We start from the raw sequence: 13,879 nt of genomic DNA on the forward strand, positions 1-13,879 counted from the left end.
GCATTACTACTATATTAATCCTTTTGCAAGCGCCGCGTCTTCCTTGGTCAGTACTCGAGATGGTGGCGTTTTGGGTGGTCCCTTGACATTGCCCGTGTAGCCTCCAGGCAGCAGCATTCTTCACCTCTTGAAGTGAACTTATCAAGCCGCAGTATATATGCTACACCTCGGTTCATCGTGGCGTTTGTGCCTCGTCTGAAATGAGACGAATTGGTACGTCACATTGCCCCTCCCACGCCCGGCCAGAGTTGAGTTCCATGGTCCTGCAACTCCGCACTAACTGTATCCCGTTCCTGCTCATCCAACCTACTTCCCTATTCCGAGTGACACCCTACATCTTCTCTTTTATGGCTTGATCTTCTCTGCAGTGTCTGCACGATGGAGATCCTATGAATTTGCGATGAACTGTATGCACACTCCCCCCCTTCCTACTTGTCGCTCGGTCTCTCCGAAGCCACAACCGGCTATCGGCAGAGGTCGTCCACTACCAATACGGGATTCGAGAAAAGGAGCAACGACGCGTAATAAACGAATATGGCTCTCGGCTTTGCTAGTTGAGTTTCTGTAATTACCGTGCAGAGCTATGTTGCTCGGTATCCTTGAACGTTGTGAAGTAAAAAGCCACGAAATGCGAAAAGGGCCGTATACTGTTTTTTTTCGCGTGGATGAAGAACGTCACCGCTTCTGCAAACCGTGCGAGGCTCGATATTGCACTGAAATACACCTTGAAAGCTGTTGCCTATTGTTTTCTAGAGACTGACAACCTTGTAGACCTTATTGTACAGTCTGCCTTGAGGGATACTATCGCATCACCATTGTTTCGCGGCTCAAACTTGACCCTATACGTTGATCTTCCGAGACGGACTGTTCACCCCCACGTGAAACGCGTGCAATGTAAAGTGAAGACTGTGTAATTGGTGTAACTAGATATTTGCCGTGTATTCATTGAGTATCTGGTCCATCAAGGCGGAAAGGCATGATGATGTTGTTGTTGCATTTTGATGTTTGGGTCAATGGTGGCCAACAAGCTGGCAAGCACACTGTGAACTATAACGCGCACCACTGTACTTATATGCAGACTGTGCATGGAAATCTAGTGACAGTTGATGCAGGTTCTATGAAACATCCGTCAAAAGTGACAGAGTCAAATTTGCGTCGAGTCATGGTAAGAGTTGCCTTGATTGGCGAAAAGCAACGAATCGCTGCGTGTCAGAGACCTTAGGGTTACATACCTGTGAAAGCAGAGGCAATTTGGCTTGTATACTCGAGTCAATATAGTTTGTCTCTCAAAGTTTTCTTCTGCTTCGTCATGTTGCATAGCTTATGTGCATTAGAGCCGACGCTGCATTCCATTTGAGGCTGACTTGTAGTCGCTCACAGGCAGACTCAATGTGTCAATGTTCCAGCCACATGACGGATCCGGAGCCGTTGATTGCTGGGAACTTATGGTGTGACACCCATGCTCACGAGTTTCATATCACTGCTCGAGACTTTCAGAAGTTGCTTCCTGCTAGATGATGAAAGCTAAATGAGGCGCAATGTGAGCCATATATCCCCAGTACCACACAGGGTCAATTTCAATGCATAGTCACTCGTTGTAATGGCTTGGCCGGAGCACGCGCTTTTCTGATCCTTGATTAGAAGCCTGTGGTCCTCGTTGCTGATAGGTTGTGTCGTGCGTTTTCAGACGACCAGCTTGCTTTGGTATCCCAAAGCAAGGGTGACTGAATTCTTTCAAGCCTGCATCACAAGATCTTCAAACTTTCCGTGTTCAATGATGTCGTCATTCGTTCACCTCGCTACCTGTTCAACGCCTGTTGTAAGTGACATGTTAAACCACCATGATTCGTGTGTCAAGTAGATTCGAATATATTGTTTTAAATTCTGAAAAGTTGATGCCATATTTCTTATTTGTGGAAGGATTTGACCTTTTCGACCTCGTCGTAGCTGCCCATAAAGATGCCGGCGCGGTCGTGGATGTGTTCGGGCACTACCTCGAGCATGCGGCGCATCTGGCTGTCGACAGCCTGGCCACCAGCTGTTTCCTCGTCAGTTTTCATTCGCTTTCCCTTTTTTTGGTAGCCGCCTGCGCATAGACTTACCATTTTCAAATACCATCGCCATGGGGGCGCACTCGTAGAGAATACGGAGCTTGCCCTTGGGGCTCTTCTTGTCAGCCGGGTAGGCAAAGACGCCTCCGTAGAGCAGGGTGCGGTAGGCGTCGGCGACCATGGAGCCAATGTAGCGCGACGAGTAGGGCTTGCCGTTGGACTGAGCCTCTTTGAGGGAGTTGAAGTAGTCAATGGTGGGCTGCTGCCAGTAGAGCGAGTTGCCCTCGTTGACCGAGTAGATGGCGCGGCTCCTGGGCATCTGCATAGAGGGGTGGGTGAGGATGAACTCGCCGATGCCGTTGTCGAGGGTGAAGCCATTGACGGTGGAGCCCTTCATGGTGAGGACGAGCTGAGAGGAGGCGCCGTACATGGTGAAGCCGGCGGCGACGAGCTCGGTGCCGGGCTTGAGGATGTCGGCCTTGGAGCCGGCGGAGCCCTCGGGCAGCTTGTGGACGGCAAAGATGGTGCCGACGGAGACACCGGCGTCGAGGTTGGAGGAGCCGTCAATGGGGTCGCAGGCGACGGCGTAGCGCGCGCCGGTGGCGTTGCCAAAGTAGATGATGTCCTCCTCCTCCTCGGAGACGAGCAGCGCGCACTTGTTGGAGGAGCGCATGGCCTCAATGAAGAGGTCGTTGGAGATGACATCGAGCTTCTTTTGCTCGTCGCCGGTCGTGTTGGAGGATCCGGCGAGGCCGGTCAGGTTGACGAGGGTGGCGCGGCGGATGTAGTAGGCGATGGACTTGAAGGAGAATTGGAGGGCGTGGCAGAGGAGGCTGCAGGCGAGCGATGGATGTGGTTAGCGAGAGGACCGAGGGGTGTGGAAGAGGGGGAAGGGCACGTACGTAAAGTCACCACTGGCCTCGGGGTGCTTGACCTGCTCTTCATTGAGGAACCGGGTCAAGGTGACGATGCTGGTGTTGATTTTTTCCGAGTCTCCGTTTGTCATGGTGGCGGTATTGTGGTGGTTGTGGTGAACGGATGAGAACGAGACGGGTGTAATGAGGAAAAAGGTTATATGGAATAAAAGGCAGTGTAGAGGGATTAGTCGAGGGGGAAAAAGAGGGAGTATAGTTTTGATCAAGGTCCCACGATGCACTGCGGCCGAGCTGGAGAGGAGGTAGGTGTGTCGCGTATTCTCGGGATGCAAAGCCCGAGCATTAGCTGGGGCCCGGAGATGGCGGGGGAGGGGCAGAGTGGGAGAAGAGAGTTTTGCTGGCAAGGAGATGTGCTGCGCCGACACTGACTCGAAGGATAGGGAGAATAAAATTTCACCCAAATAGAATTGCCAGCATGTTTTCCTTTGTTCTTTTTCTTTGATAATTTTACATGTATTTGTTTGCACATTTATCGACACTATCGTGAAGCCGTCTCGGCCAGTCGGCCGGCTCATGGCGGCGCTGAATCGATTACCACACCATTACCATATGATTGGACAGCAGTTTGCAGCGGTTGAGCAATCGGGTCTAGACTTTGTGCTGGTGCTGGGCGGCTATCCGAGGCTTCCAGCGTGTGGTGGGGGGTAAACGGACATTATTACAGCGGTTTCCACGCGCAATAAGAGGAACTCTACAGTTCTACATGCCGTGCTTTTGCGTTGTTGGCGCGCCGCCCGTTGCCTCTGCCCGACGCAAAAAAAGCAGTAAAAAAAAAGCCCAAGCCAAAATCTATATCCTCTTTTTTGCGGGCTCATTGCTCTGCAAGCCAGGCGCAGCAAGAGGATTTTTCGGGACGGTTGGTTGGAGGGGGGATTGGTCACGCGGCAGAGGTGAGTTTTTTTGCGAAGAAGATGGGACGGTAATTGCAAAGGAAAAGAAACGACGACGACGAGCGGATGCTGGCCCGACGATGCAAGGCGCGAAATCAGCCCAAAAAAAAGAGAAGGATTGAATCCGCCTTTTTGGACAAGATGCGTTCTCAAAGAAGACATGTCTCTCGCGGAAGGATCCGGCTTCAGAGTTAGTTATTTCTTGTACCTGAACTAGTTTGACCACGCTGATAAGTAGATGGCTCGGTTCATCACCGGCGATGATGATGGAAGAGACGCCAATCAATACATAGCGCTTTCCAAGTCCAACTGATAACACCCAATGTACCAAGTCTTATAACCGGCTCCGACCGCCGTGGCTGCACTGACGCTGTAGGTACCTATTCGTGGCCGGTGCGTGCCAGATAGTCTAGACACATTGCACATGGAAAGGGAAGCCATCATCATTTCTCCTTTTGTTAGCCTCTGGCACGTGCAAGTAGACTCGATCCAGGTTTTTTTTTGTTTTCCTCATTAAACTTGCCCGTGTCGCAATGCAAATGTTCGTGATTGCATAAATAATAATAATGTTAATAATCCCTTCCTTATCCTTGTCGATAACGCCCACGCAAACGGGCGCTCTCTCACGTGCTCCGGCCGGCCGGCTAACTACCTACCGTAATTACTCCGTATGTACCAGAACTGCGAAGGTTAATGATTCCCCAGACTTGTCTGTCGGTTATGTGGACTGGAGGAGGGACGCAGGTTCTCTTTATGCATTTCACTCTAGCATAAAACGCAAATATGATGGAATCAACCATAATAATTAGATTATAAGGAAATTGCTGCCAAGCACTTTTTTTTTTTTTGCGACTACAGCGACTTCTTAGTAAACCAACCCCATGGGCTTACGGCCACTTGCATCATCCTTTTTGGCTGGCCCTTCCTCATCCATCTTTCTCGGCCCTCTTCTCCCCCAGCGATAATTATTGTGGGGGGTGGACCTCGGCATGTGCGCGCGTTTCCCGCCCGTCATCACCTCATGCATTCTCTCCGGCCACGGGCGATTTCTGTCTCTTTTCTCCAAAACCCGTCCTTTTCTTTTTTACTCTTTTTCCCCTCAAGACCTCTCGTGACTGTTTCCAACAAGCTATTCCTTGTTGCGTTCTAATCCATCTTCTGTATACCCCCATATCTCCCACAACAAGCGCAGTTTGTTCAACCACCACTTGTCACCACCAACGCCACCCATCCTCACCAAACTTCACAAACTCACACAAACTACCGTCACCATGGTCGCCGACGCCCTCGTCTACCACCCTTCCGTGGCGCACTACCTCCGCTTCGCCGCCACCACCGTCGGCAAGGACAAGCTCCTGCGGCTGCTCCAGTACTTTGCGCGCTTCTACTCGTGGTACCTCCTCCGCACCAACGGCACCCCCGACGCCATCGCGCCCTGGAACGCCATCAAGAAGCAGTTTGGCACCGTCCGCAAGGTCCTCCGCTTCGGCAAGAACATTGAGCATCTCAAGGCCGCCGCCGCCGCCGCCGACGCCAAGAACATGGACCCCTTTTTGCAGTACGCCGCCGTCGGCCGCCAGCTCGGCTACGCCACCTACCTCACCTTTGACGCCCTCGCCCTGCCCGACGTCCTCGGCATCCGCAAGAACCCAAACGTCAAGAACCTGACGACCAACGCGTCGCGCGCATGGGCCGCCGGAATCGTCTTTAGCATCGCCGCGCAGGCGTACACCCTCTTGAGGCTGCGTCAGCGCGAGGCGCAGCTGGACCGCAAGGACGGCGAGGGCGTCATTGAGAGCAAGCGCATCAAGATGTAAGTCTTCTACTTTCTCTTCTTTTGCCTACTTTTTTCATCTTCGTTACAAAGGTGGTTGAAAATCACCAAAATTGTGATGAATAAACTGACCAGTCCACAGTGAGAGAGCCACCAGCCAGCTCCAGCTCCTCTCCGATCTCTGCGATTTGACCAACCCCGTCTCCGCCCTCGGCTGGGTCGGCTTCGACGACGGCCTCGTCGGTCTCGCCGGTACCACCTCCAGTTTGATTGGTATTTACAACCAGTGGCGCAAGACGGCCTAAGTCACCCAGATTATTTCATCTCTTTACTAGACTCATGCCCGAGTCGTCACAATATCCGCCAACGTGTATCAACATCTCTCTCCAAGAGCTGGCGCCTCTCAACTTTACCCACCAGCTTGTCTATCCTGCCGTTTCGTCGGCCTCGGCACGTCATGACGAGTGACTTGATCTGTCACGGCTAGGCCACGTTGAATGTCTAAACTGTCACCTTTTATCCATGCTGCAATTTCATCAAGGCACACGCTTTTCATTTTCAAACTCTTAGGATAACACTAGCAAGGAAAAAAAAAATAAAGAAAAATGAGCTCCACATCAAAAGCACAAGTGTCCAAATGTTTAGTGATGTAGCCTCGAATCGCTACAAGAGTCAGAGATGTAGAGTAAAACAAGATAGCAAGAATGCCAAGAATGGATAGTCGTAGCAAACATTAATCAGTTCACGGTAGCCCAGATGTGTGTTGGACACCTCTGGTAATTGGCCCGTTTCAAAGTCAAAAGTGGGCAATCCCGTGTTTGTACAAGGCGCGTTCCAATCTGCACCGCCTTTGCTCATGATACTCACCCGCGTCACGCTATTCTTCGCTCGTTCTGTTTGCCGGCTTGGACTCGTCACGGCACCGCATTGCGCGAGTCATCTAGTACACTCTGGTCAAGGATGGTTCCAATGGCAAAGTGTCAACCAGAAACATGACGAGCATAACAAGACAAAAACTTGATCCGAGACACGACACAAGGAGTGGGCCACGACACAAGAAAAAAAGATTTACCAGTAGCGTCCACCACGGTCATAATCCCGCCCACCATAGCCTCCGTCTCGGGGATATTGCGGCGGGCCCTCGCGGGGTGCAAAGTCTCTGGGAGGCGGAGGGCGATCGTAGGGGCGGCCACCATACGGACCAGGCGGTGGTGGCGGGGGATAGTCCCGACGGTACGGCTCGTCGTAGTGGCCTCGCGGTCCGGTAGGTGGGGGGTAGTCATCCATAGGACGTCGGGGAGGCGAGTGGTATGCCGCCCTATCATCGTAGTAGTCGCGACGAGGACTACGTTCTCTGTAACCGTACTGCGGTTCGTCCCGGCGCGGGCCGTAGCCTCGTGGGGGCGGTCCACGACGGTCATGCTCGTCAAAGGGAGGCGCACCGTAAGGACGACGGCCAGGAGAGCGCGATCGCCCGCGCTGTCGAGAAACGGGGACTTCAGTCTGAGTCTACACGCGGGTAAGAATTATGCGGTGATCGGCAAGAACTGGTGGCTTACATCAACGATGCACTGCACGACCTTGCCCTTGAACTCGTATCCATCGAGCTTCTCTACAGCGGTGCGCAGGTCACCGGCATTCTCAAACTCGACAAAGCTAAGTCTGTGTCAGCTGCGAACAGCACATGTCAGCTTATTTTAGTTGCTCACCCTCTGCCTGAGTCTCGAGTCGTCTCGGAATACACGACATCGGGTCCAGCCTGACGCGCAAAGTCCTTGAGGTCCTATATCCAGAGTCCATGTAAGTGGCCGGTCAGGTGATGGAATAACGAAATTGAGCAAGCTTAGCCGCAACAGTGCAGAACCCGGCTTAGGAGGAGCGTGCGGCCAGCGGAGCTAGGGTGTCGCGTCCAAGGCGGCGGAGAGTGCAATCAGTGAAGCCGGGCAGTCCCAGAGGAGATGCGGGAGTGTCGTCCTTGATGATGCAGTGTTCCAGCCGGTGCAAGCGCACAAACCAAGGCCTTTCGGCGCAGAGCTAGGGGAAGCATGTCCTGGAAATCCTAATGCAGGCGTGGGGAAAGCGGAAAGAGGAATGGAAGACAGACCTGCCAGCTGGTTTCGTTGGGAAGTCCGGTAATGGTCATTCGGTGTATGGTTCGTCGGGGCCGTGGAGGGGCTCGATCGTGGTGGCCGCCGCCGCCGCCGTACCCTGGCGGATCGCGGGGACGAGGACCACGCGCAAACTGGACGGTGAGACGAGTTCCTTTAAAGTCAGATCCGTCTTGAGGATTGTTAGCGAGGGCACTTGCTGGGAGGGATTCTTGGCTTGTACACGTACGAAAGGCTGGTCAAAGAGGGTAAGATAGATATCCGAGGTTAGCTGAGTCCATGGGAGATAGAATTGACAAGGTGCGATTTTTTTCCTCTCGAGCAGTCGCATATCCTTGTTGTCTCGGTGAGGTTGAAAGCAGGCGCCACTAACCAGGAACGACGTCTCGGGCATCCATGGGATCCTTGTATTCGATGAAGCCAAAGCCGTGCATGAGCTTGACCTCTGTGATTTCTCCGGTGCCGTGCGTGGCAAAGTGAGCCTCAATATCGGCCTTGGTAGCTGCAGCGGAGGGGCTCGTGTCAGTAGATGGGGTCGCCGGGAAAGATGTACGGTTCAGAGGCCGAACGGTGGAGAGAGAGATGGACCATTTGGAGGGAGGTTCCCCAGGTAAAGCCGGGTGTTGGAAACCTCGTTGGACATGATGGGCTGTGGGCGAGCCTTTTCGCGGCAGCAGCGGGAGCGTGGTTGGTTGATTCAAGCGTTGCGAGCGAGCCCAGGTCGCCGTCCAGTTGGAGGAAGGGAGATGCCAGAAGGGGCGGCTGCCTGGAATAATCCGATGGACTGGTAGTCAAATAGAAAGATGATAAGTAATACAAGGTCCAGATGGGAAAACGTCCGGAACGCGCGCGACAAAAGGAGGGGATGGGAGGATTTTGATGCGTCCTGTAGGTGTGGGCGGGTTGCAAATCCAGACGAGGAGAAGAGGAAGGCGGTGGTGCCAAAAGCCCCAAAGAGGTGACCTGTCCTAGGCCTGAGAGAACGTGGCTGTCTGGGGGCGCAGAAGGATGCAGCAGACGACGCACGAGGCAGGGCAAAGGACACAAAGACGGCAACGGCAACCTAGGTGAGAAGAAGGGAGGATGACAAGGCCAAAAGGGAAAACGCCCAAGCACCAGTAATAATAGCCCACTCTTTTGTCTGTGGTAGCTTTTTATCTGGTTGGCTGAGTCGTTATTGTTTTTTAGCACCAGCTGAGCACTCTGTCTTGCCCCGGAATGTCCGCGCAGGATGCACTGCAACCCAAACCAGTTGGAGTTTGATAAGGTACTTGGCATTTGGGTACCTTGGTACCTACTCCATTGCAGTGGCTGCCTTGTGTTACCTCACAAGTCACAACCACCGATCTATCTAAATACCTACCTACCAATCCCAGCCGACCACGCTTTCCGATAATTTCACTTATCAACCGCCTCGTTCATGTGTGACGACTCTGCAACTTGTGCTGCGGCGCGGCAATACAAGTCTGCTAATTTCTCGGCTTCTCCCCGCGACCTGAATTAGGTAGTGTGGGGTTTGGCTGGAGCTTCCAACTCCTGGTGCGCAAGATGTAATTAGTTAGGTTTAGCGGTCGCATTTCCCACCAGGCCCGCCAAGTCCACTGTAAGGTAGCGAATCGTGGCGTACAAACGGCCAGCACCAACCAAAAACCTCAACCGAGATAAGACAATACCTTGGTAACACGACGATTGTTGTATCCGCTGAGCTGCTCCCAATAATACTCTTCTGCTCCCGCTTGGTCAAAGACGGTGACACGATCGATGGCAGACGCCGACGCCGACGACGCGCAAATCAATTGTACCACAGCATATGCGACTCGCCGTTCCTACCTAGGTAGGTAGTCTGAGTTACTTACTACCTACCTAGACGACGCCTTCACCTCGGGCTTATTTCCAGCATCCCGCACATCGAGCTAGCCAGCACGCCAACCAAGCGGGTGCGGCAGTTCCCGTCCCGGTTTCTCCGTCGTCGCTCATCTGCAACCATCACTTTGCTTCTTTTGCATCAACTCGTTCAGTATATTCTCTGTAGCTACAAGGGGTATCCATATCTGCGCCGGCTTCGCCTGCCGCTCACCGACTTCCTCTCTACCTTCCGGCACCTATCACTGGTAGACAACCCAACCGGGCCTTGCCTCCGATTGACTCATTCGCCAAGTCTCTTTGACTGTCCCGTCATACTTCATCGTCAAATAATATTCCGATAATCTCGTCCAGTACTGTGAATGCCAGGTGCGCACTAGAAGCAAGCATCTTGTTAGCCAGTCTCCTCGCCGTCTTCAATGTTAATGTACTTGCTTGAGTCTCGAGTTGTTAAAAGTAGCAAACAAACGTCGGCTTGCTGCCTGCGCATTCACGCGCCCAACCACACTGCCGGCCAGGTCGGGCACCAGCGTCGCCAGCATCAGGCTCGCCTCCGTACGCGTCTTTCTCTTTTCCGCTGCGCTTCGTGGCTTCTTGTCTCGTGCCAGCTGTCCTTGGGGCCACATATTGTCTCGAACCAGACCAATGTATCGTAAAAGCGGCTCCTCTTGAGCCAGCATCTTGAACGTGTCCCGTACTTTGCGTTCAATGGTGCCCCCCAGCAGCTGCTGAAGCACCACCACCACCGCCCTGCCTCGTAGCCAATTGTTGCCACGGTTGAGCTCAAATACTTCCAAAAAGATGTCGCAAATGGGCTTGATAAACGGTTCCAGCTCCTTGCTCTCAAAGGCGTTCAGCTCTGCTTCTGCCTCTGCTGCCGGAAACGACTCTTCGTCGGCATGCAGCGGTGCCGAGTTGAGTTGGTTCGTCGCAGCTGTAATCAGGTTTTGGCCAGCATTTGAAATCTGATCCAGCACTGGAATATTACCCAGGATGTCCTCCATGCCATCCGTCACGGAATCGTACAGTCGGCTCACAATGTCCTTTCTATCCTCCCGGTCAAGGAGGTTCTCCCCTTGCGTAATGGCACTCTCGGACAGAAAGGCACGCAACTCGCGGCTTCGGCAAACATCCGGCAACAGCAGGAGCTCTTGCAGAAACTTTTCCAGTGCAACCCGCCTTTTGCGTAAAAATTCGCTCTGAAATTTCATCACCACTCTTCTGCCAGGAAAATCAAGATTCCGCACCGAGGGGTACCTAGAGCGCAGCTTTTGATGGAGGTCGTGAAACTCGCTGTACCGTCTTGCGACGACCCACGAGGCAGCAGGCATTTGCTCTCCCGCATCACGCTGCACTTCGATAACGTACAGCGCAAATTCCCTCCCGTCATCTTCACGCCCGACTTGAATGGACTTGATGCTGACAGTGGATCGCCCGTACAGACTGTTGTCACTCTCCTGCACCACGTACTGCTGACGCTGAAGCTCTTTGCGCCTCACTTCTCTATGCAGACTGGCTTTTGATTTTGACAGGATCCGTAACTCAGCAGTGTTGTTTGTTAATTCTGCTTTTCTCGTCAGAGATTCCAAGATGGCTTCTTGTGCCATTAGTCGATCGATGTCATTGGTCAGTACTGTGATAGCCTCGGCAAGGCCAAGATCCCCTGGCGCGGCAGCATGGACCTCATCTTCGTCGTCAATGTCGTCATCGTTCACGTCGTCTCTTTCGTCCGATAAGTGCTTGTCTTCATCTGCAAATAGATCGTCGTCAACGAAGACACCTATTCGTGAGGCTGCGCTCACCAGGCCCAAAGATGATAGGCTCGGCTTTTCCCCTCCTCCAGCGGTGGGCCGACCAACATCAATCGACCCGCGGTTTGAGTCCTCTTCATCTCCAAAGAGGCCTCCAGAGTTACTTCCGCCAATGGTTTCATCACTCGTAAAGAGCGAGGCTCGCAGATCTGCGGCTGTCTGCGGACGTTCATCCTCCATGATGTTATTCAGGGCCTTTTCAACAGCCTGAACTGCCTGCGTATCAGGTTTGTGTTGTTGGGAATCATCTTGCTCAAGATTAGGGATAGAGTCGGCCATATTGTCATGCTCTATCTCGTCGTCGTAGTAAATGGGATTGTTGGTATCCTCATCCAATGATCTTCTGGTAGCAGCAAGCGGATCCATGGCATCACTTTCGCCGCCATTAGAAGCGAGATCTGTCGATGAACCGACTCTTCGTGCAATCAGGTTCAAGCGCGCTAGCGATTTTGGTTTGGATGTTTTGCCATTTGAGCGTCCGTTTGCCTGGTGCGGTGTGCCCGTATCAGATGCTGACAAGGCCATTGGTGCTGACTGAGTAATACTGCTGGTTTCTTGCGAGGCCAAGCACTTGTAGTAAAGGTCTGACTTTTTGAACGCCTGAAAATACTGGTTCTTCATAGTTTCCAAAGCCATGCTTTGTACTTGCAATATCGATCTGCGGGCCTTGAAGTATTGTGCTGGTGTGGCGGCCTTGCCTGCCTGCAAGAACTCTTTGACGTTGATCTGTGACGACTCGGGGACGTTGAGTTCTGACTTGGACATGTATGCCTGTTGGATCTGACGCACGTCCAGCCAGTCCGAATTTGTCCACATGGGCAAATTGGAGGGTAGCGCTTCATTGTCGGGTCCATCATCCTCGAGCGGATTCCGAATACCATCCACCACCAGCCAAAACTGTACGAGAGTCATCATCTTTTGTCGGTCCATGAATTCCATGAAATAAGAAAGACCAGATGAATCTCGCAAAAGCTCGACCAGTCCAGCGTTCTCGAGTCGAGATGTGGAAGTCGACTTGATTATTCTTTGTGCAGTTGGAGCAGACGTGTGACCAGATCTATCTCCTCCCGCTGCTAAATGGGCCACTCTCTGATCCAACAGTCTCTTTCCCATCTCTAGCCGGCGCAGGTACACTTGATCAGGATTCTCCTCCAGTGAGTCTCGCTTGAGCTGGCTGGCGACCTCGTTTCTGAAGCGTCGGGCATCTGACAGATTGCTGACTTTCCTAATGGCGCGAATAAACTTTTCGAATTTGCGTTCGCTGTCACCTGATGATATGCGGGGAGTTACAGAAGTCTTGACTGCTCGAGGAGCTGGCGAAGCATGCTGGTCAAGCGCGGCCCTCAATTTGCGGACTGTCGATCGATCCTGTAGCATCGAGCGACCCATGTTTTCCATGATCTGATTCCAAGTGTCTGGCTCCGAAAGAAGTTGCATAACAGGTGAAAGAACAGCGCAGCTGACGATCTCCTTGACAATGATGGAAACGGCCCGGCTTGACAACATGTGTCGAGGCATAACTTTGGGCAAGACTCGAGCTATCAATCCCCTAAGGTAATCCTGCTGAACTATTTTCATGTCGGGAAAAGACAGGGACGCTGCGGGGTGAAGTTTGCCTTTGTTATACTTGGCGGCAATAGCAAGATCCAGCTCTTCTGACTCGGTAACTGATTTATTTAATTTTTTACCTCGAATAGATCGTTCTGCTTCGTAGAAATCCCGGAAATGCGCAGTCAGTATCGGTACGACCCTGCTTATCGAAAGTTCGACGATGTCCTTGTCGCGAAGGCAGTCAAGCAAGCTTATGATAGCCAGGCGAATCGCGCGGTCGACCTCGTCGGGAAATTCGGAATTCGGGCTGATATTGGTGTACCAGACTTGCACAAAGTCGCGAAGAACCAAATCGAGCAGATTATCGACGGCCATGGCCACACGCTGCGACGGTAGGTCCAGCGAGGGACGCTCGTATGCCTGGCGTTTGCGCAGCGCGGCGACCTCGTCGCGCCAGCGCTGGGGGGCTAGGAAGAGGGCAGCCCTCGGGCGCGGTCGACGGTCGTCTGGGTTGCGAGCAAAAAGAATCAGAGCGCCGAGAAGTGCAAAGAGGCCGACGAGCAGGCCGCCGCCAAAGGCGTAGCCCGCCCAGCGAAGAGCGCCGAACCAGCTCACGACATAGCCCCAGGCGATGAAGGCGACGATGCTTGCGATGATCACATCTCTGCGCTTCAAAGCCATGTCGGCGCCGAGAGCGATAATACAGAGAGCAGAGCAGCCAACAAGAAATTCTGAAAGAAACAATGCGACATGGCAAAGCTGTCAAGCAACGAGTCTAAAGGAAGATGAGGGGGGTCGGCGTGGTGGCCAGAGGTCCCCAGTCTTGAGCTCTCTTGCTTGAGTGGGGGCGGGGGGGGGGGGGTGGCGAGTAAGCCTCAAGCCCGAGGAGGGGTGGC

The 13,879-nt window shown here is 53.0% G+C and overlaps 3 protein-coding genes across 3 annotated transcripts; 1 reads left to right on the plus strand and 2 right to left on the minus strand.

Moving 5' to 3' along the window:
- Positions 1–1,907: 1,907 nt before the first annotated feature.
- BBA_03394 (fructose-1-6-bisphosphatase) lies at positions 1,908–3,057 on the minus strand (the record flags this gene model as incomplete). The annotated part of the gene is made up of 3 exons (XM_008598491.1): positions 1,908–2,038; positions 2,103–2,884; positions 2,954–3,057. 3 exons carry the CDS (start codon positions 3,055–3,057, stop codon positions 1,908–1,910), a joined length of 1,017 nt encoding a protein of 338 aa, XP_008596713.1.
- Positions 3,058–5,147: 2,090 nt separating this feature from the next.
- On the plus strand, positions 5,148–5,955 carry BBA_03395 (peroxisomal biogenesis factor 11; the record flags this gene model as incomplete). The annotated part of the gene is made up of 2 exons (XM_008598492.1): positions 5,148–5,689; positions 5,793–5,955. The coding sequence occupies 2 exons, from the start codon at positions 5,148–5,150 to the stop codon at positions 5,953–5,955; spliced, it is 705 nt and encodes a 234-aa protein (XP_008596714.1).
- Positions 5,956–10,043: 4,088 nt separating this feature from the next.
- BBA_03396 (intermediate filament protein MDM1) lies at positions 10,044–13,664 on the minus strand (the record flags this gene model as incomplete). Its single annotated transcript, XM_008598493.1, has 1 exon — positions 10,044–13,664. One exon carries the CDS (start codon positions 13,662–13,664, stop codon positions 10,044–10,046), a length of 3,621 nt encoding a protein of 1,206 aa, XP_008596715.1.
- Between the last annotated feature and the right edge of the window lie 215 nt (positions 13,665–13,879).

Source organism: Beauveria bassiana, assembly GCF_000280675.1.
Source record: "Beauveria bassiana ARSEF 2860 unplaced genomic scaffold BBA_S00007, whole genome shotgun sequence".
NCBI lineage: Eukaryota > Fungi > Ascomycota > Sordariomycetes > Hypocreales > Cordycipitaceae > Beauveria > Beauveria bassiana.